The sequence below is a fragment of the Acanthisitta chloris genome, unplaced genomic scaffold, assembly GCF_000695815.1.
Source record: "Acanthisitta chloris isolate BGI_N310 unplaced genomic scaffold, ASM69581v1 scaffold4707, whole genome shotgun sequence".
Lineage (NCBI taxonomy): Eukaryota > Metazoa > Chordata > Aves > Passeriformes > Acanthisittidae > Acanthisitta > Acanthisitta chloris.
The window spans coordinates 9,765-30,732 of NW_008681958.1; the positions used below are offsets into that span (position 1 = coordinate 9,765).

Here is a 20,968-nt window from a genome sequence, read left to right on the forward strand (position 1 = left end):
GCTTCAGTGCCTGCCAAGGGACAGAGAATGTGACCCAGGAGAAATGAAAATGTTCTTAGAAATTGTCAGTACACAGCACAAAGCGTTGGATTCTGACTCTGACGATGTCAGAAGTTCAAACCGATGTGAAACGCAGTTCACATGGGTCACTGACACTATTTAATGATGCACATGGTAATATGATTCAATATGATAAATACACTGCTAAAAGTAGACAGATTTCCTACCTTTGCATCTAAAGCTAAAAGTTAATGGTCGCAGAACATCTGAAGTTGTGTTGTTTCATGAAAACAAGGATCTCTAGAGAATGCAAAGAGAGAGGATTCCAAATCTGGAGTTGGCTCAAGAAGTAATTACACAAATAACTTCAAAGTCAAAGCACCACCGTGTAATTCATTTCATCTCCCGGGGAGAAGCAAGTAGCAACTTACCAAAAACCTTCAACAGAGACACTGCCTGTTAGGGAAGGCTTTTTTTAATTAGGAGAATAACGAAGATTCAAACACTAAAGGGAAGAAAATAAAATCCTTTGTTTCAGAAAAGACTTAAGGCAATGACCATGACACAGCCCAAATGGCTGAGACAAGGAAGAAGGGATTTGGTTAAACTGCAAACCAAAGTGTCTGTTTGCAATAAATCGAATGCAAATCCAAGTAAACAGCAGAATAAATTATGACAGATCTGTGGAATAGGAAGCAACAGGCTATGTTGTGTTGCATAGACACAAATAAGTGGGACAGTGAACTAGAGACCATCACTAACTTAAATAGTGATTTTAACAACAATGACAATAATAATAACACAGTTAGAACCAGAAGGGAGAATAAAAACAGGCAGCACCCTGCAAAATCTGCCACCTGAGGAAAGCAGAAGTCAGACTGACCTTCAGTGTGTAAAGACACAAACAAGGCAGACTGACAACAAAAGGATCTGGATAATGAACAGATACCTCAGATCCTGTTTTCCCATTTATTGAGTAGTTCCTATTTAGCCACTTCTAACAAAGGTTACAGGAGCATTCAGCCAAGCTAAACATGGCAAAATTGAATTAACCTCCTGTTACTGAGGTCAAAAGCTTTCAAAAAGAAGAGAGATAAAAAGAGAGACTTGGCATTCACAGGAGTAATAAAAATCCCCAAACGACTTCAAGAAAACTTTTAAAAGCTCTCCCTTGAAGATGAACCACAGGCAACAGTGAACAAACATCAGGAGAGCACTAGACTCTGAGGATCCTGCTGTGTTCAGGAGTGGTGTGAATCCCACACTCACATCGTGTAAATCACTTCAGATTTTTCAGGTTTTATATATTAAGTGCATTTTTCTTGGCTCAGGTGAAACAATTGTGGTTTCTTTCCCTGTGTCACCTCAGCTCTCAGTCACACAGATGTGCCCACGCTGATGGTGTGTGTGGGAAGAGGAGAAAACCATCATTCATTAGATGCCTCTTTATATTCTGTGAAAGCTTTGCACTTCTGTTCTCTGTTATAAACATTTGGGCGTTTCTTTAACAAATTGAAACTTATATTGAGTCCTGTGATAATCACAGAGTAACTCTGGTGGGAAAGGACCTTGGGAGGTCTCCAGCCCAACCACCTGCTCAGCCAGGGGCACAGTGGCCTCCAGTAGCTCAGAGCTCTGGTCAGGTGGGTCTGGAAACCTCCAAGGATGGAGGAGGCACAACCTCTCTGGGCCCTGATCCACTCACTGCTGGACTACTCCTATGGGGGAAAGCTTTTCCTTATGTCCTATCTCAGATGGTCTCTCTATCAACTCAATCCCCCCCTCAGCACATTTCTCTCTCAGTGGGTCCCTCCCTCAGCATTTAAGTCCTCAGGATTTAATGGATGTGTGGATATGGCACTTGGGGACATGGTTAGTGGTGGCCTTGGCAGTGCTGGGGGAACGGTTGGACTCGATGGTCTCTAAGGGCTTTTCCAATCCAAATGATTCTGAGATTTCACTAGTTCCTTCCAGTTCCCACCAGTCAGGGCTTCTAGCACTGTGAATTCCAATGGCACTGGGATGGCTGCTCAAGCTGGGCAAGGATGAGATGAGGTCAGTGGATTGGAGGGGATCAGAGGAAAGGATCAAAGCAGTTCCTGCTTTTTCCAGGGACAGGTGAGAAACTTCCCACCTTTCTGGGTCTGGATTCTACATTTCAGAGTCTCAGTGTAGCTTTTCCTACCAGCACACACTCCGTGTACCCAAAGGGGATTGTCCCCATGACTGCTCTGTCTCTCCAGTGGGATGAGCACTGATACATCTCTGCCAGTTTAGATTCAGACTCTGCAAACCTCCAACCAGGATTTTTCCAAAGGATTGTGAGGGATCCAGCCATCTGCTGACCTACTACACCATGTGGGGATGGCACACTGGTGTACTTATTATTCAGCTGCATTTTTCAGGTTTAACTCTGGTGTGTTTATGAACTAAATCCTGATCCTTATTTCTTGAATAAGTTGACACGTATTGTCAGTGGCAGTGTGAAGTTCCAGGGTTAAAGGCTCTCCCTCAGAAATCCACTCCCTCTTCCCTCCAGGAATGTTTTAATTACTGAGTGCTTAAGAGAGGAGGGCTGAACCCAGCCAGCTGCCTCCTCCAGTGCTCCCGAGCTGTAATCTGGGTCACAGACAGAATTAAGGATATGAAAGCTTCCTTTAATTCTCCTTTCACTCAGTACCTTGTGTTTTTCCTACTGCTCTATTTCCTGGACTGCTGCCTCCTTCCTGCTATCTGTATCTGTTCTTTTGATCTACTTTTAATCACTTTTCCTGACATCAGTGGCAGCCGCAGTTAGGAAGAGGTGGAAGATGTGATAAATTGGTCATAATGGCAGAGGGTGCAACCAGGTGAGCTTCAAGGTCCCTTCCAACCCGAACCAGTCTGGGATTCCAAGAGGAGCTGCTGAGCACTGGAGGGGAATGAGGTTTGTAACAAACCCTGAGCCTGTTTCATGCAATCACAGAGTCATGGGAGTTTGGGTTGGAAGGACCTTTGAGCTCATCTTGCTCCACCCCTGCCATGGGCAGGGACACCTCCCACCAGCCCAGGTTGCTCCAAGCCCCATCCAACCTGGCCTGGAACATTCCCAGGGATGGGGCAGCCACAGCTGCTCTGGGCAACCTGTGCCAGTTTGATCACTCCCTTACAGGGAAAAGCCTTTGTGTATGTTGGAGGGAATGTTTGCCAGCCAGGCTAAATGAGCGCTGAAGAGGGGAAAGCAAAGAGTATAATTAATATCCTGCTGATTTAGTGGGAAGCAATCTTTTGAGGATTGAAATGAACGTGGAAGCTGGGCTCTGAACTTCAGAGGAAATCTGGCTGCAGTGACAACACAACTCACTCCTTCCCTGCAGCTGTCAGCAGCAGGCTCCATCCCAGCAACACTGAGCTTCTGCTGGGAAACAGCCACGTGGGAACAGGCAGAAGATTCCTGAAAGCTGGCGTCTCATTTGACACCAACTCAACTCCCTCTGGCTGGAAACAAAGCTTCAGTTTATGCAGGTACATTCTCCTCCCCTTTACTACTCTTCTCAATCACAAGCCCTAATTAGATCCTTCTCTCTTGCTGCAGATCCTTTCCCAAGTCCATGGCCACCTCTGGAATGCCATGCTGAGTGCTGCTTCTCAGCTGGAAAAACTCAGGAAATCAGGATGGGCTGGAAAGGGTAAATCCTATGGGACACATCATGATTTCATCTGCTGTGACAACCTTCTGCAATCCCTGGACTTGCACCTCCCCTACACTTGATCCATAACTCCTCACAGATATTTACTTTTCTAAGGAGTAAATCCAACCCTGATAGAGCATTTCCTTTCTAAGGACCATGGGAAACTGAGCAATGCAGTTGGGTAAACACCTGTGAATCAGACACTTGGGGGACTAATTCATCCTGAATTTTTTATCGGGAGGAGCAAATCATTTGAAGCACAAACACTTCCCATTCCATGCTGTGCACACAGAGAACATGAACCACAACAGTCATTCCCAAGTATGGAAAACAGTCAGACTTCCTCTGTCCCTCACAACACTCAGAGGAGACACAACTCAGAGGCAGTGTGTCCTCCTTCCCTCCATACAGAGATGCTGCACCCATTGAATACCTAGGAGGGGAATTGCTCCTAAGTCAGTGGATTGAACTCTTTTCCCTCAGGAACTGCCATTTCCCATATCAGACCTCAGATAGCTATGGACACTCATCAAAGGATCAGGGGAAAGGAAATCACTTCTTCTATCCTTCCTCCAAAATAATAATTCAAATACTCCAATGGTTATTTAGGGCAAAACCAAAGGAACTCAGCAGCAGAGTATTTTGATCCCCTGTAGCAGGGAGAGCAGCTGTAGCCAAGCCCTGCTCACAGCCAGGCAGGAACTCCTTGATTACATCCCTGCAGAGTGCAGGTTCACCGAGAGATGATTTACTGGAGAAATAAGTGTCCTGCAGGTCCCTAAAGAAGGTTCCAAGACCACTCACCTGCTTGAGTGCCTTCTTGCTGTGCTTCTGGGAGGAGGAGATAACTTTTCCAGCCTGGATGGACGGTGAGGGGCAGCTGGACTGTGGGGAGGATGTCTGGGACAGGCGAGATGACACTACAAGAGAAAAAAAAAAAAATACACATCATCCAACCTCTCTGCCTTTTCCTACCCTGTCAGAGCATCTCAGAGGCTCCTGAGAACAGCACCTCCAGCAAATGTGTCTGTTTCCATGAAGGATCAGTTCTGTATCCTCCTCCCCACCAAGGCAACTGTTCCTCTAGAAGCCAACAGCAAATCCCATGACCAACTTCAGATGTTTCGTCTCTTGTCCAACTCTTTCGTAGTAATCCTGCAAATAGCTGCTCTCAAACCCCACTGCAGCATGAGGAAAAGCTGCAGGTTCAACCAATTCCAAACTGGAAGTACAGACAGGGGATGGTTGTCTTCCTCTGGAACCACCTGTGGTTGGATCCCTCACTGACAGCAGTTCCTGATTGGAGCAAATCTGAATCCCACACAAGAGTGAGAAGAGACATGGGACGCAAAGGAAGTGGAGCTTGGTTATCACGTGCTCCTTTCTAAAAAGAAATAGGGGAATATACAGGATATCCCAGTAAATGAAGGTGTATTCCCAGTGGATGTGTCTAGATGCTTAAAGAAGCCTAGTCGAAGCCAGATGATTCCTAGAGTGAGGCTTCCCATTCCAGGTGATTTCTTTTTTAACAGCCTCGTTACAACCAACAGATTGGGGATGGGAATTGAATCACACCTGCTCCTGTGGCTCAAATGAACCTGTTTGGCACAGGATCCCCAAACCCCTGGCTCTGGCAGCTGTGGGGGGATGCAGACACGGCCAGCCAGGGAATGATTCGGTCCCAGACCCCTGGAATCAGGGATGTGCCTCTGTCTTCTTGGCAGGACACACTGCCCTGGGCAGCAGCTGAGGGTATCACACCACCTGTCCCTGAGGAAGAGCCAGGGAATGAGCACAGCAGGGAACAAAGTGATTCTGCTGCTGAGACTTGAATAGTGCAACAAATCAATGTGTGGAGGCAGCCAGTTCATCCTGGAATGGTCTGAGGGGGAAAGGACCTTAAAGCTCATCCAGTTCCTCCCCATGCCATGGGCAGGGACACCTCCCACCAGCCCAGGTGGATCCAAGCCCTGGCCTGGAACACTCCCAGGGATGGAGCAGCCACAGCTGCTCTGGGCAACCTGTGCCAGTGCCTCACCACCCTCACAACCAGGAATTCCTATCCATCTCTCCCTGCCCTCTGGCAATGGGAAGCCATTCCCTGTGTCCTGTCCCTCCAGGCCCTTGTCCAGAGTTTCTCTGCAGCTCTCTTGGAGCCCCTTGAGGCACTGGAAGGGGCTCTGAGGTCTCCCCACAGTCTTCTCTTAAAAGGAAAAAACACTGAGTCAGCAAACTCAGTCTGTGTGTTATCTCTGCCTGTGAATTTGAGAGAGAACAACCACCACTGTGAGATGAAGGAAACCAAACCAAGAGTAAAAGGATGCTTGTTTTTTTTGGGGGGAGGTAGGGGTGACCCCTGCCATAAAGGAGAATAAACCGATTCACATGTAAACCAATTAAATTAGCACTTCCTGAAGGAATTTGTTCTAGAACACACCAGAACAAGGCAGTAAAGAAGCTAAGAGACTATAACACAGCTCTTTGTTAATGACAGCCAGAGGGATCCTGCTCAGGATCCACAGGGAAGGGAAGCTCCCAAGAACAACACAGTGGCAGTAAACATCAGAAAGCAACATTTCAGTAAAATGCACAGAATTAGTAACAATGAATTATAAAAAGCAAAACTCTCAGATGTTGTGTGGATTAACTGAAAGGAACATGTTTGCAACAGGCACACGCAGCAGGGAAGAGGCAATTCCAGCCTCTGAAATGCCATTAAATGCAGCAACAACTAAAGGGTTTGGCAAAGAAATGGGTCATCCAACAGTCACTGACAGGAATCCCATGCCCAGGTGACACATGCACCTTGTCCTGTCACTCCTGTGTCACACAGAAAGCAGAATTACCACTTAAAAGACAAAAAATAAGCCCAACCCCTGATGTTATCCCAAGAGTTGACAGGCAGAGGTTGTGTCTGTGCTAGGAAGCAGCAGCAGGAAGGTTTGTAATTGGCATCTGCCTCAGTTTGGGTGAAAGTGGAGATCAACAAGAAGATGCTGGAGAAGATCAGTCTGCTCAGCACCTGGAGTGGCAAAGCAGATCCCAAACTCACTGGGATTCTCTGAACACATGGATGAAGAGAACCAGGAGCAAAGCTAATCTGTTGCTAAGAGAGCTCACTCACACTTCCAGAGAATTTCAACAAAAGGCTTCCAAAAATTGTTTAGCTATTGTTTAAAAGACAAAGAATTGGCATAACTGATGCTGGATGGGACAGAAGGCAAAGAATGGAATAATGTGGTAATCAGGCAAGAAATGGGCAAAGATCCTGCAGGATCATGTGCCAGTAGGGAGCAGTTGGAGGTTGGGATAGGCTGGAAGGCAGGAAAAAAGAAAATGTAAAGATTGAGAGAGAAAGACTGAGGGAACTGTGGGAATACAGAGATAAAGAACGGAGAGAACAAAAGAAAAATATAGAGTAAAACATCAAAAAAGGAGAAATACATTCCTGGAGGAAACGCCCAAGATCCGAATGTCACTGAGCTGTGTCACGTCAGGAGGGACCATTTCCACTGGCAGATGAGTGAGAATGGCAGGTGAGATCACTTTGGAGAAGCCCTCCAAGACCATTAAGTCCAACCTGTGACCCATCACCACCTTGTCAACTAGACCAGAGCACTGAGTGCCATGTCCAGTGGTTCCCTGAACACCTCCAGGGATGGTGACTTCACCACCTCCCTGGGCAGCACATTCCAAAGCTTGAGCGGTGCTGCTGAAGGGAAAGAAAGCCCCTTCCCTGACAATTTCCATGCAGAAATTCCTTATGATGTCCAACCTGAACCTCTCCTGGCACAGCTTAAGGCTGTTTCCTCTTGTCCTGTCCCTTGTTCTCTGGGCAAACACCGCATCCCTGTCCCTGGAACACAGATCCTTGCTCCTGTCCTGCCAGTTCTTGCTCAGAGTCGTTAAACACAAGAAACCCACAAGTGCTTTAACATGTCAAAGGCAGGTGCAGACACACATGGACTGTTGGTGGGCTGGAGTCATCTGACAGCAGAACACAAACCACATCCTCTCTGGAGCCAGCACTGCCGAGAGGGCAAGTTCTGTGTGAAACAAACTCTGAGCCAAATCCTGCCTCAGACTCTGCCCACATTTCAGCTTTTATGCTGTCTCTGAACAGAGAAGACCAATTGTTGCCCTAAGAGGTTGTGAGATACACAGAGACCATGAATCTGCTGACTTAGGGGTTTTACTTTTTAACAGAAGGTTCCAGGGAGTCCTCAGAGCCCCTTCCAGTGACCAAAGGGGCTCCAAGAGAGCTGCAGAGGGACTTGGGACAAGGGATGGAGGGACAGGACACAGGGAATGGCTTCCCACTGCCAAAGGGCAGGGAGAGATGGGATATTAGGAAGGAGTTCTTCCCTGTGAGGGTGGTAAGGCACTGGCACAGGTTGCCCAGAGCAGCTGTGGCTGCTCCAGCCCTGGAAGAGTTCAAGGCCAGGTTGTGTGGGGCTTGGAGCCACGTGGGCTGGTGGAAGGTGACCCTGCCCATGGCAGGGGGTAGAACATGACTAGCTTTAAGGTCCCTTCCCTGCAGAGGGACTTTGGACAAGGGCTTGGAGTGACAGGACTCGGGGAGTGACTTCCCACTGCCAGAGGGCAACTAAATACATACATCCGCTGCCAGTAGAGCCCCAAAGCTGGGGATGCTGCACACCTGGCCCAAGTGTCCCTGTGCTGGCTGGTTCCTACAGGAGGTTCCATGCTTCCTGCTGTTGGGCTGATGGGAGAGGAGCTGCCAAGGTGAAATGGAACAGTTCTCTGAGATTAAAGCAGAGGGGCTGGAGTTGAATATGTATCAGCCAAGCCTCATGATCCAGGATTTGTTAGATAAGCCAAGGATGGATCCAACACAGCCCCAGCTGCAAGGATAAATGCTGGAGACAGATCCATGTACAGGCAGCTGCAGCTGGGAGGTGTGGGACAGAATCCTCCACATTTCACACTTCTTCCTTGCAATGCCACTGACACGGGAGCATTTCTTCTAAGATATGGAATGATACCTTATGAAATGATAACTTATGAAGTGGTAACTGCCCTCATTAAAGGCCAGTTAAATCAGGAATGTCACTCTGACAAGCTCTGCTGACATTTCACAGGGTGCTGGGTTCCCCTGAGACTTGCAAACTCCAAAACTTGCTCAATCAATTCTCTCATATACACTTATAAAGACACTGTGCTCACAGCAGCAACAAGTGGTAAGATTTATTTAACAGTCATTGATTGAGGAAGATGAGGAGTTAATTCATTAAGAAAGGCTGCAGTAAATTGTTGCAAAGAGTAAACGCAGGATATACAAAGGATTCCTTGGATCTGACAGGAGGTTGGACCCAGGTAGGGATTGGGCTCTGCTCCCAGGGAACAAGGGACAGGACAATCAGAAACAGCCTCAAGCTGCACCAGGGGAGGTTCAGGTTGGATATTGAGAAAAATTTCTTCCTGGAAAGGACTCTCCAGCCCTGTCACAGGCCGCTCAGGAGAGGGGTGGAGTAACCATCCCTGGAGGTGATATCCAAAGGCAATGGTGGAAGGAACACCACAGTCTCCTGACACCTTGGCATGTGGATCCCATCACAGCCTCTCCTGTCATCACTCAGCACACGACTTATCTGCTGAAACTGTGTAAATTCTGGTTTAACAGCATATAATGCACTTCCTACAAATCCTGGCACCATCCCAAAGTGAGGTCTCTGACTAATTCCTGATCACTTGAATATTTCTGGTGGGCTGAGAGATGAATCTTGTATCAGACCCAACCAAAAAATCACATCATCTTAATTTCACAGAATCCCAGACTGATTTGGGTGGGAAGGGACCTCAAAACCCATCCAGTTCCAACCCCTGCCCTGGACAGGGACATCTTCAACTAGCCCCTGTTGCTCCAAGCCCTGTCCAACGCGGCCTAGAACACTTCCAGGGTTGTGGCATCCCATCACAAGTTCCTGTGTGCATGGCCACAGGATTGTCTGCTGAACATCTACATGGTCAGAACACAAAGCTGCACTTTACTCATTTGGGATGAAAGTACAGTCAAGCTGAACTAAAAATACAATCCTCCCCCCAACTGTGAGCAGTCATAGGCTTAAAACAACCCAATTTTAAACAGCTAATGGGATCCAGATGTATTAAATGAAAAACTTGGAGTGAAGTCATTAAAATGCACTTTGAGAAGCACAGAAATCTCTCCAGTGAATCCCAGAATAGTATGGGTTGGAAGGACCTCAAAGCTCATCCAGTCCCACCCCCAGTCATGGGCAGAGGCACCTTCCACCAGCCCAGGGTGCTCCAAGCCCCATCCAACCTGGCCTGGAACACTCCCAGGGACGGAGCAGCCAGCGAAGTGCCTCACCACCCTCATAGCCAGGAACTCCCTCCCAATATCCCATCTCTCCCTGACCTCTGGCAATGGGAAGCCATTCCCTGTGTCCTGTCCCTCCAGGCCCTTGTCCCAAGCTCCTCTGCAGCTCTTGGAGCTCCTTTAGGCACTGGAAGGGGCTCTAAGGTCTCTTTAGAGCCTTCTCCAGGCTGAAGAATCCCAACTTTTTTAGCCTTTCACCATAGCAGAGGTTGTCCAGCAAACGAACTGACTGAATGGGTTTCTGTCACCCAAAGCAGGTCTGACTCCTCCCACCCCAGGAAGCAGCTCCATCCCTTCCCTCAGAGCATCCTAGTACACATCAGGTTTCTCCATGAGCTGATTCAAGTCACTCACCAGGCATAAAGCTGCCAGCCCTTACACCACAAGGTTCATTTCCATAGGGTGCCGAGGTGTGCCAGCCCACAGTAGGGTCCCCAGGGCAGCCCAGGTCTAGCCAGGGTCAGTGAAGATTGGGCACAGCCCAAAGTCCTGGGCAGAAAGTCTCCTAAGCAGCTCAGCAAACCCTTGGCATCAGCAGGTGCCCGGAGGCCAGTGTCACCAGGACTGTGCCTTGGAGACGATGGGCTGGGGGAAGGGAACAGGTTTCTGGGTGCTGATTCACACAGAGCAGAGAGGTAACCAAATGTGAACCCTACAGGAAGCTAACACAGGCGTTCGGAGAGGGGAAGATGTGGTCATGTTTCTTTGAACTCCCCTGGGGCTTCTCCATCACATCTCACGTCTCACCGTGGTCTGCAGCTTCCTCATGATGGGGAAGCAAAGGGACAGGCACTGATCTTTGCTGCCTGTGATCAGCAACAGGATCCAAGGGAAAAGCATGGAGCTGTGTCAGGGGATGTTAAGGCTGAGTGTCAGGAGAAGGTTCTTCCTCCAGAGGGTGTCTGGGCACTGGAACAGCTCCCCAGGGCACTGGTCATGGCCCCAAGCCTGACAGAGGTCAAGGAGTGCTTGGACAATGCTCTCAGGCACATGGTGGGATTGTTGAGGGGTCCTGTGCAGGGCCAGGAGCGGGACTGATGATCCTTGTGGGTCCCGTCCCATTCATGATATTCCGTGATTCATCTCAGTCTGGCTGCACTGGGGCAGCAGAACTGCTCTCCTCCAGGCTGAAGAGCTCCTTACACCCAACTCATTACCCTCAGGTCTCTGATCTCCATTACTGCAGCTAATCTCTGCCAATACACATTGCAATAAAAGAAAAATATTCTACAAATGTCACATTGTGATTATGGAGAATCTCTGACCCAGCACAGCCCAGGTTAGATTGGATATTGGGAAGGAATTCCTCCCTCTGAGGGTGGTGAGGCACTGGCACAGGTTGCCCAGAGCAGCTGTGGCTGCCATCCCTGGGAGTGTTCCAGGCCAGGCCGGATGGGGCTTGGAGCAACCTGGACTGGTGGGAGGTGTCCCTGCCCATGCCAGGGGTGGAGTGGAATGAGCTTTAATGTCCCTTCCCACCCAAACCATTCCAGGAGTTGATGCCAAGACAGCACCAGTGCGAGTGTTTCATGTTTCGGAAAGGAACCATGAATTACCCACTGCCCTGCAGCTTCCTCATTTCCACCCCACAAAACAGCATTTTCTTCATCAGTAAAACCACACAGTTTTGGAAACAGTTGATTTAGACAATTTAGAAATTCTCCAAATAACTTATAGGTGGAGGAATTGATGAAGATAATACCACTCCAATGATCCCATTTACCGCCAGCCGTGGGGGACTGTGCTGAAATACAAGCCTGTGCCTCCAAGCCCTAAATTTGGGGTGAAAGTACAGCCAGCAGAGATGAACTTGAACTGTCTCCCTCATTCCCTGCTCTGCTGTTACCTGCTGTCACTTAAGCAAAGTGCCAACAAGCTTCCAGGGCCAGGAAGGCTGTGTACAACATTCAGCACAGTGGGCAAAGATCCAGGAGCCAGAACAGGGTGTAACATGCTCAGCGAAGGGTTCACCATCAAGACTTGGAATCATCAAATCCGAGACTGCTTTGTGTTGGAAGGGACCTTAAAGATCATCCAGTCCCACCCCTGGCATGGGCAGGGACACCTTCCACCAGCCCAGGTTGCTCCAAGCCCCATCCAACCTGGCCTGGAACACTTCTAGGGATTAGCTAAGATCAAATTCAGTTTCCTCTCTGCCCTTTACAGAGCAGTTTCCAGACCCACTGTCAAGAAACATCAAATTAATAAGGTCACTGCTCTGCTCATGTTGATTCAGCAGTGCAAGAGCTCCCTTTTCAGCAGCAGCATTTCCCAGGGTATCCTGAATCCATGGTAGTTACTTCTAGCCAGTTTTCCCTGAATTCTTTTTAGTGTAACTTACTGCCATTGTAAGCTCCTGGTTCTGTAGGCATGAGTCACAGAATCATGGAATCACAGCTGGTTGGGGTTGGAGGGACCTCAAAGCTCATGTCATCCCATCCTCTGCCATGGGCAGGGACACCTTCCACTAGTCCAGGTTGCTCCAAGCCCCATCCAACCTGGTTGGGGTTGGAGGGACCTTAAAGCTCATCCCACCCTCTGACATGGGCAGGAACACCTTCCACTAGTCCAGGTTGCTCCAAACCCCATCCAACCTGGCCTGGAACATTTCCAGGGATTAGCTCAGATCAAATTCAGTTTCCTCTCTGCCCTTTACAGAGCAGTTTCCAGACACCACTCTCAAGAAACATCAAACTGAAGTTCTACAAGTTCTTCCTCCCACAGTTGCTTGTCATTAACTCTTCCTGATTCACTCCAGATGGGAATGCTCACTCAGGAACAGCGAGGTCTGCATGTGGAACTGATTGTCAACAGCACTTCCAGCTCACACCCCAAACTCATTTTCATTAATGTGCAAATGCTCATTAAAAATAGCTGAGACACATCCCATCCTGTCACGGGCTCCAGGGCCGTCGGCAGCACAGCCCCCACGGACACGGGGGCACCCAGGACAGCTCTGACAGTGGATCCCACCACTCAGGGCTGAGAACCAAGGAAGAGCCGTGTCGAGGTACTCACAGTTCTGGTGAAAACACACAGTGCACAAACCCTCAGTGCTGACCCTGGATGGTGCTCCTGGTTCCAGCAGTTCCACCCCAGCCCCGCAGTGTCATGGAAGCAATGAAGTGTTGGGTTGTCTTCCTCAGCAAGAAACTACCCAGTCAGATTTGGAGCCCTGGGCCGAGGCACTGCCATGGCAGCACAGGACACTGGCAAAATCCAGCTGTTAACGGGACAAACCCATTCCTTTCCCTCTGCTTTATTCTCGCCGGCCGCTGAAGATCCTGCAGATGTCAGAGACACTCCCCTTCCACAGGCAGACACAACTGAGCCTCCAAATTAAAGTCTGGCAAGTGAAAAAGGTCTTTCAAAGCAGAATGCTGGGCAGCCTCAGCTACAGGCACTCCCACTTCCACAGCCTCCCAACAGCACTGCAGGAATGAACTGCTCGAAGGAGGAAGGAGAAAGTCTCCCTGCATACCTTGGGCTGCCACTGGCACTGCTGGGACAGGGACAGGGGGACAGAGGGAGAGGCAGGGAGAGCAACCTCCCCCCACTCAGTCTCTGCTTCACACTGACTGGGATCTCTGTACTCTGAGCTATCAGCTGCTTCCGAAGCAATGCAGGAAGCACCAGTGCAAACCCCACACAGCTGCCTGGAATATATGGGATGAGAGTGGCAAGTCCTACAGCCATCAGCTCCTACAGCCTTATGTGAGCACCACCAGCAGCTCTGATGCCTCTAAAAGTCAGGAAATTCCTGTGGGCCATGTTCTGAGAGAAAAACAATTAATTATTAACTAATTCTTTAACTACTAACTTCTTCTCCCCTTAGAGGGTGGTGAGGCCCTGGCACAGGTTGCCCAGAGCAGCTGTGGCTGTCCCATCCCTGGAAGTTTTCCATGCCAGGTTGGAGGGGACTTGGAGCAACCTGTGCCAGTGAAAGGTGTCCCTGCCCATGGCGGGGTGTGGGACTAGATAGTTTTTAAGTTGCCTTCTAAACCAAACCATTCCATAATTCCATGAACTACTGGCCTGGAAGCTGGCAAACTGCTGAGGGCTCAGGCAGTGTGCCCTGGTTGCCATCAGTAAGGACAGAGACATCTGAAGCACCAACACATGTTCTTCATTTGAAAAGATTTCATTTCCCACATGAAAATGATGAAAACATGAGCAAATTTGACTGTTAAGAAAGCCATTGCCAAGAAGCAGAATTGAAACTGCAGCTTGCTTTGAGACACTCATCAGACCATCAGCAATCACAGGGAATTGCATCACCCACCGGAAACATGGAATGGGAAAACCCTCCTCCTGGAGAAGCAAAGGAAGCAGTTAAAATAACAAATGTATTATATATTGCAGAGTCCTTCAACGCTGAAGGTGACTGCAGAGCTGGGAGAACTGCTGCAAGCTGGAACCTTGCTACTACTGATGGCAAAATTACACAGAGGCAGTGATGTGGGCAATGCTGTTCTGGAAATCAAAGAGCAGAGAAACACCAATCACAGAATCCCAGAGTCATTTGGATTGGAAAAGACTTTTGAGACCATCAAATCCAACCTGTGACCCATCACCACCTTGACAACTAGATCAGAGCACTGAATGCCACATCCAGTCATTCCTTGAACACCTCTAGGGATGGTGACTCCACCATCTCCTTGGACAGCCCCTTCCAATGCCTGACAGCCCTTTCCATGGAGAAATTCCTTTCCTCCTGATAGAATCATGAAGATTGGAAGAGACCTTAAGATCAGCAAGTCCAACCATCAACCTGTCACTCTCTGTAACCCCTAAACCATATCTTCCAGTGCCAGGTCTAGACACCTTGTAAATACTTCTAGGGATGGTGACTCCAGTACTACCCTGGGCAACCCATTCCAGTGCCTGACCATCCTAACAGAGAAAACATATTTTTTAATAGAATCATGAAGATTGGAAGAGACCTTAAGATCAGCAAGTCCAACCATCAACCTGTCACTCTCTGTAACCCCTAAACCATATCTTCCAGTGCCAGGTCTAGACACCTTGTAAATACTTCTAGGGATGGTGACTCCAGTACTACCCTGGGCAACCCATTCCAGTGCCTGACCATCCTAACAGAGAAAACATATTTTTTAATATCTAATTGGAACCTCCCCTGGCACAGCTTGAGGTATTTTCTCTTGGCCTGTCCTTTGTTCCCTGGGAGCAGACCCTGACCCCACCTAGCTGCACCTCCTGTCAGGGAGCTGGAGAGGGTGAGAAGGTCCCCTCTGAACTTTCTCTTCTCCAAATTAAGCCCCTCCCCAGTGCCCTCAGCTGTTCCTCATCAGACTTGTGCTCCAAACCCTTCCCCAGCTCCATTGCTTGTCATTGGACATGCTCCAGGACCTCAGTATCTTTCAGAGGATGCCTCCGGGACTGGAGGTGCCTCAGCAGTGCCAGCACAGGGACAGGCACTGCCCTGGGGCTGTGCCCACACCAGAGCTGCTACAAGCAGGGGCCATTGGCCTCTTGCACACCTGGGCACACTACTCTCCTTTGCAGAGAGCACAGAGCAGTGGTCCTAGGCCAGGACTTTTGGAATGAATGTATCTACCCATTCCTTAAAACCTCAGTTTCAGGAAGGATAAAAGCACTTTAATCCTGCATTGGTGAAACAGGATGGTTTTGGTCACTTGGAGCAAATACTGCAAACACCATCAACAGTTATGAAGGCTATACATACATACATACATACGTACATATATATATATATATATACACACATACATAATCTATGCACAGAGCTTCTACTTAAAATAATAGACAGGAAATTCAATCAAATTCAGAGCTATGACAAACACCATCACACGGGTAAGTCCCATTAGAGACACCCAATTTGCATGGAGCTGGTGCCACCACTGACTCCTGATGTGCTAGTGGCAGCACAGTGCAGCTGTGATATGCAAACACTCTCAGCTTCCCCAAATACCCCTTGGTCTGTGTAAAGAAACAGAGATGTCAAAGGTGGCAGGTTCTGCCCCAAACACCAGCCAGTGCTCTGTCACTGTGGTTCTGACAGGCACAAGCAAATGGCCAAGAAGGCTAACGTTCTCTGGCTTGTACCAGGGGCTTGTACCAGACCCAACCCCTGCATGTGCTGTGTGTCCTGCCAGCACCTCACAGCACCTGCTCAGCAGTCAGGAATCACGTGTGAGAAAAACCATGTCTGACAGCAAAGAACACCAGGAGGCTGTCGAGATGCTCCATCCCTGGGAGTATCCAAGGCCAGGCTGGATGAGGCTTGGAGCAACCTGGGCTCGTGGAAGGTGTCCCTGCCCACAGCAGGTGGTGGAACTGGATGAGCTTTGAAGTCCCTCCCAACTCAAACCAGTCTGGGATTCTAAGAAATCACATTTCCCTGCGTTTCAGTGGAAATATTTGGAGCCACACTACAAACACTGTAGCCATGGGAACTACCCCCAGAGGGCTGTGCTCCCCACACCAGCCAGGGACACAGGGCAGGAGCGACGTCCAAGGCTTCCCAGCTTACACCCCAACAGCAGCATGATTCCATGGATTCCAAATAACTACAGCTTTGGGCTGGCTCTGCTCCTTACGGAAAAAGCACTTTGATAATGAGCATTTCCCAATGGGATGAGCTGTGCAGGCAATGAGCAGAAGGCAGGGGTATAAATCCCTGTTTATAACCCAGTTTTAATGTGCCCAAAATACCAATCAAGCACAGAGCCCTGGGTAAGTGCCTGTGACCACCCACAGCCCAATGACCACTGCTCAGGCCACTCTAAAAATAGAGAGTTTGCCATGAAGTCTAAAGAAAATACAACTCAGAATGCTAGAGAGTTGCCCTGGGAGGTGCACACTCCACACCTAGGCACAGTGACACACTGACCTGAAGAGAAGCTCCACTAACCTAAATAAAGGCAAAAGGAACATTTCTGGCTCTGTGTGTGCAAATTCCTCCGTGAGTTGCACAATGTGATCCTCAAGAACAGCTTCCTCCCAAGTCACATGCACAGGCAGGAACTAGCTGCATCGAGAAGAGCTGAGCTTTCCACCAAATCTCCAACAGTAAGAGACAAAGTGACATTTTTTCAGCTTCTTTCTGGAAGCTATTTCAGGCAGGTGGCAGTGCCTGGGCAGGGAATGGCTGCTGGAGGGAGCCCAGAGCCACTGGCACACAAAGCTCTTGCAGTAAAGCAGGTGCCACCTCCCAGCTGTGACCTGGCATTTCTGTGGCTCCCAGGGGTTTCCCCTTAGCTACATGATAATGCACAAACTGTCAGGTACAGAACAGTGTTTTACTCTTTATTCCCATTTTCCCAAGCCATGGGCCATTGGCAGTGAACACTATTTAATTACACTAGGTATTTTCCTTCGCTGCCCTAATTAAGAGGAGTTTATGGTCAAAACCTATTTTAATGATACCCAAATCTTCTAACCTATTTTCAGTACCTGATATTTTGCCAAATATGGTGACTTTTCACTTGAAACATTAATCTGGTCCCACAAAATTCTGGGAGCCAGAAAGGATCTCCCTGTTGTATAAAGACTGAAGACAAGCAGATCATTGGCTAAAGGAGAAAGATTATCCATAATCTCACCAAGTTCATTTCTTCCTTTCCTTATAAAGTTCACTTTACTGTCTCATCTTCTCCCACTTTTTCCCTTTTTAACACAGGAAAGTCAGGTTGGGCTTTGCTGGAGGAGACCCGTGACTGCAACAGCTCGCACAGGTGTCAGTCACAGATGCCAAACAAGATCCTTTTCTTTCAGGATGAATCCAAAAAGGGTACACCAGGTACACAGCAGAAATTGCAGGAAAATCCCATTTTGATAGCCATTTCCTTGTCAGAAGCCAGGGAAGTCCAGGCAGGTCCATTCTGGAACCAACTGCAGCTCCCAAAACCAGGGGCAGGCACTGATTGTGGTTCCACTCCAGGCAGATGCAGCTGCTCCCAGGGACACAACTTGGAGACACAAGTGTCACCTCCACACACTGTGGGGACACTCTGCCGGTAAACCTGAGGTCAGACTCAACCCCAGGTGTACACATGAGGTGTGCAAGGACACTGGTACAGGAAATCTGTATTCCATGCTCACAACAACCACCTGCACCTTGTCCTACAAAACACTAGTGAGATGGTACTTAAAGCAGCTCAACAAGGCCTTTTTACACTGTAAGTTTCAGGACAGTTTAAAACACCACACAACTCAAGGAGTGTCACCAGTGTCTTTTTGGAATCACAGAATGCTTTGGGTTGGAAAATTCCTCTAAGATCATGCAGTCCAACCACTCCCCCAGCACTGCCAAGGTCACCACTAACCATGTCCCCAAGTGCCACATCCACACGGCTGTTAAATCCCTCCAGGGATGTGCCTCCACCCTGCCCTGGGCAGCTGTGCCAGGGCTGGACAGCCCTTTTCATGAAGGAATTGTTCTCAATACCCAATCTAAACCTCTCCTGGTGCAACTGAGGCTGTTTCCACAAGCCCTATAACCCCAAAAAGCTGTTTTTATCACCAAACTCCAAGGAAAGGAGTTTCACTTCAAGGCCCAAGACGCTGTGTGTGTCTCACTTCTGATGGGCACAGAGGGACCTCAAAAGCTCCTGCCAGATGAAACTCTGCCAGATGTTCCTGCTGGAACAGCCACCCCTTCCCTTACCTTCCTGGGGCACTGCATAGAGCTGCTCCATGAACATCCCTGCTGCTCCAGCTCCGCAGCCAGCGCGTGGGGCTGGGATTGGTGCTGTGCCCCCTGGAGCCCTGCCAGGCCCATGTGGCTCTGCAGATGCCCCAAGGTTTATGTCCCTCCTGAAATCAAAGTGTCAGTTTGGCTGCTGTCAGAGCCCTTTATTTTTGTACATATAAGGAAGTGGCTGTTGATGTTATCCGAAGGCACTTCCTGTTTTATGTGGGGATGAGCAAAAATACTGTCACGTCAAGCAAAATCGCCGTCTTGGAGAGCTCAGGTTGAAGCCTGAGTCAAAGTAAAGCTCATTGTTCGCTGCCTGTCACACTCTGCATTCAGTTAGTTTATTTTTGACACAGTTCTGTACTCTCACCAGAAAACTATCCTCCCCAATCCCTGCAAAAACAAGCAGCTGTGTCCTGTCCGAGTGCTGCTTCCCACCAAAACCCTCAGGATGGGTCAGATTCCAAAGGGCTTGGGGGATGCTGCCAAGCCCATAGGTGACACAGGGCCAGCAGCCAAGCAGTGCCACGGGACAATTCCAGCTGAGTTTGGGCTATTCTCCAATTTAACCATGAGGTTTCTTTTTTTTTTTTAATGAGGAAGGAGGTTTTTGTGTGTTCCCTGTCGGCACAGCCAGGCCAGGAAGCAGCCGTGGAGGAGTGCTGCATTCCAGGGCTGATGCACCACAGCTCCACACCAAAGGAATCTTCCTAATTGGAATGTAAAGCCTTGCTGGGTAAAGAAGAGCAAACAAATCTACCAAGTGAAAATAAATCCAGCAGGAAAAGGCATGGAGGGAGCATGAGGAGAGCTGCCAGCAGCAATCCCACATCAGTCAGGATGTTCACTGCCAGGGGCTCCTGGGGCTGCAGATTCCCTACTGCCACTTTCACTTGTCCCTGACTGCAGGACAGGGAGATGAACCATGTCTGGGACCAAGCAGAAGCCACTTTCTGCTTTCATTCTGCTCTTCATGGAACTTTTCTGGATATTAAATGTTAGTTTTTATATGTAACACAGAATCCCATAATCACTGAGGTTGGAAAAGCTCTCCAAGATCATCGAGTCCAACCTGTGACCCATCACCACCTTGTCAACTAGACCAGAACACTGAGTGCCACGTCCAGTGATTCCACCCCCTCCCTGGACAGCCCCTTCCAATGCCTGACAGCCCTTTCCATGGTGAAATTCCTCCCGATGGCCAACCTGAACATACCCTGGCACAGCTTGAAGCTGTTTCCCCTTGCCCTCTCCCTTATTCCCTGGGAGCAGAGCCTGACCCCACCGGGCTGCACATCCTGTCAGAGAGTTGCAGAGAGCAGAAGGTTCCCCTGAGCCTCCTTTTCTCCAGGCTGAGCCCCCACAGCTCCCTCAGCTGCTCCTGCCGCTCCAGCCCCTTCCCCAGCTCCAGCCCCTCAATGTCCTTCTTGTCATGAGGGTCCCAGAACTGGACACAGCAGTAGCACAGGTGAATGCTATAGGGGATGGGAAAGTCTAGTGTCTGGGGGGGTGAAGCACCAAGGAATATGTGTCCCCTGGCATTTTGCTGCCTCAGGAGGGTCCATCACTGCTGCTTGCTCCCATGGAACTGTGTGAAGCGACACACAGAGGCAATAAAATCACCAGGTGAGGTGATCTGCAGCTCCAAAAATTCCTTGCACAGAGAAGCTGTCCCTGCTTTAGTGAACCAGCACATTGTTCATCCAAAAGTTCTGAAGGGGAAGCTGAAGGAGAAAGCCATGACCATCTGGCAACGCCTTGCTGTGACTGGAAGTGTTCATTACTAACGAAGAGCAGTTCACACCAAGGAACACCAGCCTAGAGGGACAAAGGGTCACCCCCAATCACAACACTGACCATAAGCACTGTTCTAATTCCCCATTATTTCTAATTTATCAATCACTGGAGGTTCATCAACACCTATGAAAATATGACTTTATGCCAATGGTCAACATGCCACTCCCCATAAAACCCACCAGTCCCAGGCCTGAAAGGAGGTGCAAAGAGGAGCAAACCCCCTGTTTGTATTTATACTGAAGAACTTTCTTCACACTGTCTAGTCTGGGGTACTTTTGGCAGCCATTTCAGGGTAAGATTGCCATCCCTTCCTGCCTCAGTGCCTCCCTCCCTTCCAGCCATTTGGTAATATGGGATATAAAACTTATGTATAATATCTGTACATGTATTTCTGCATAAAGATCTCTCTAAAAGATCCATAAATTTCCTCACAGGTTCTTACCTAATATTGTAACACTG

At 48.9% G+C, this 20,968-nt stretch overlaps 1 protein-coding gene across 1 annotated transcript in view; it reads right to left on the reverse strand.

Annotated features, from left to right (window-relative positions):
• The window catches only part of LOC103805636 (putative Polycomb group protein ASXL2), a gene marked incomplete at both ends in the record, with an annotated part of 44,804 nt that overhangs the window by 7,543 nt on the left and 16,293 nt on the right, over positions 1-20,968 (reverse strand). Inside the window, 1 exon segment of the mRNA XM_009078291.1 lies at positions 4,476-4,591. Within this exon segment, the coding sequence (XP_009076539.1) occupies positions 4,476-4,591 (116 nt within the window).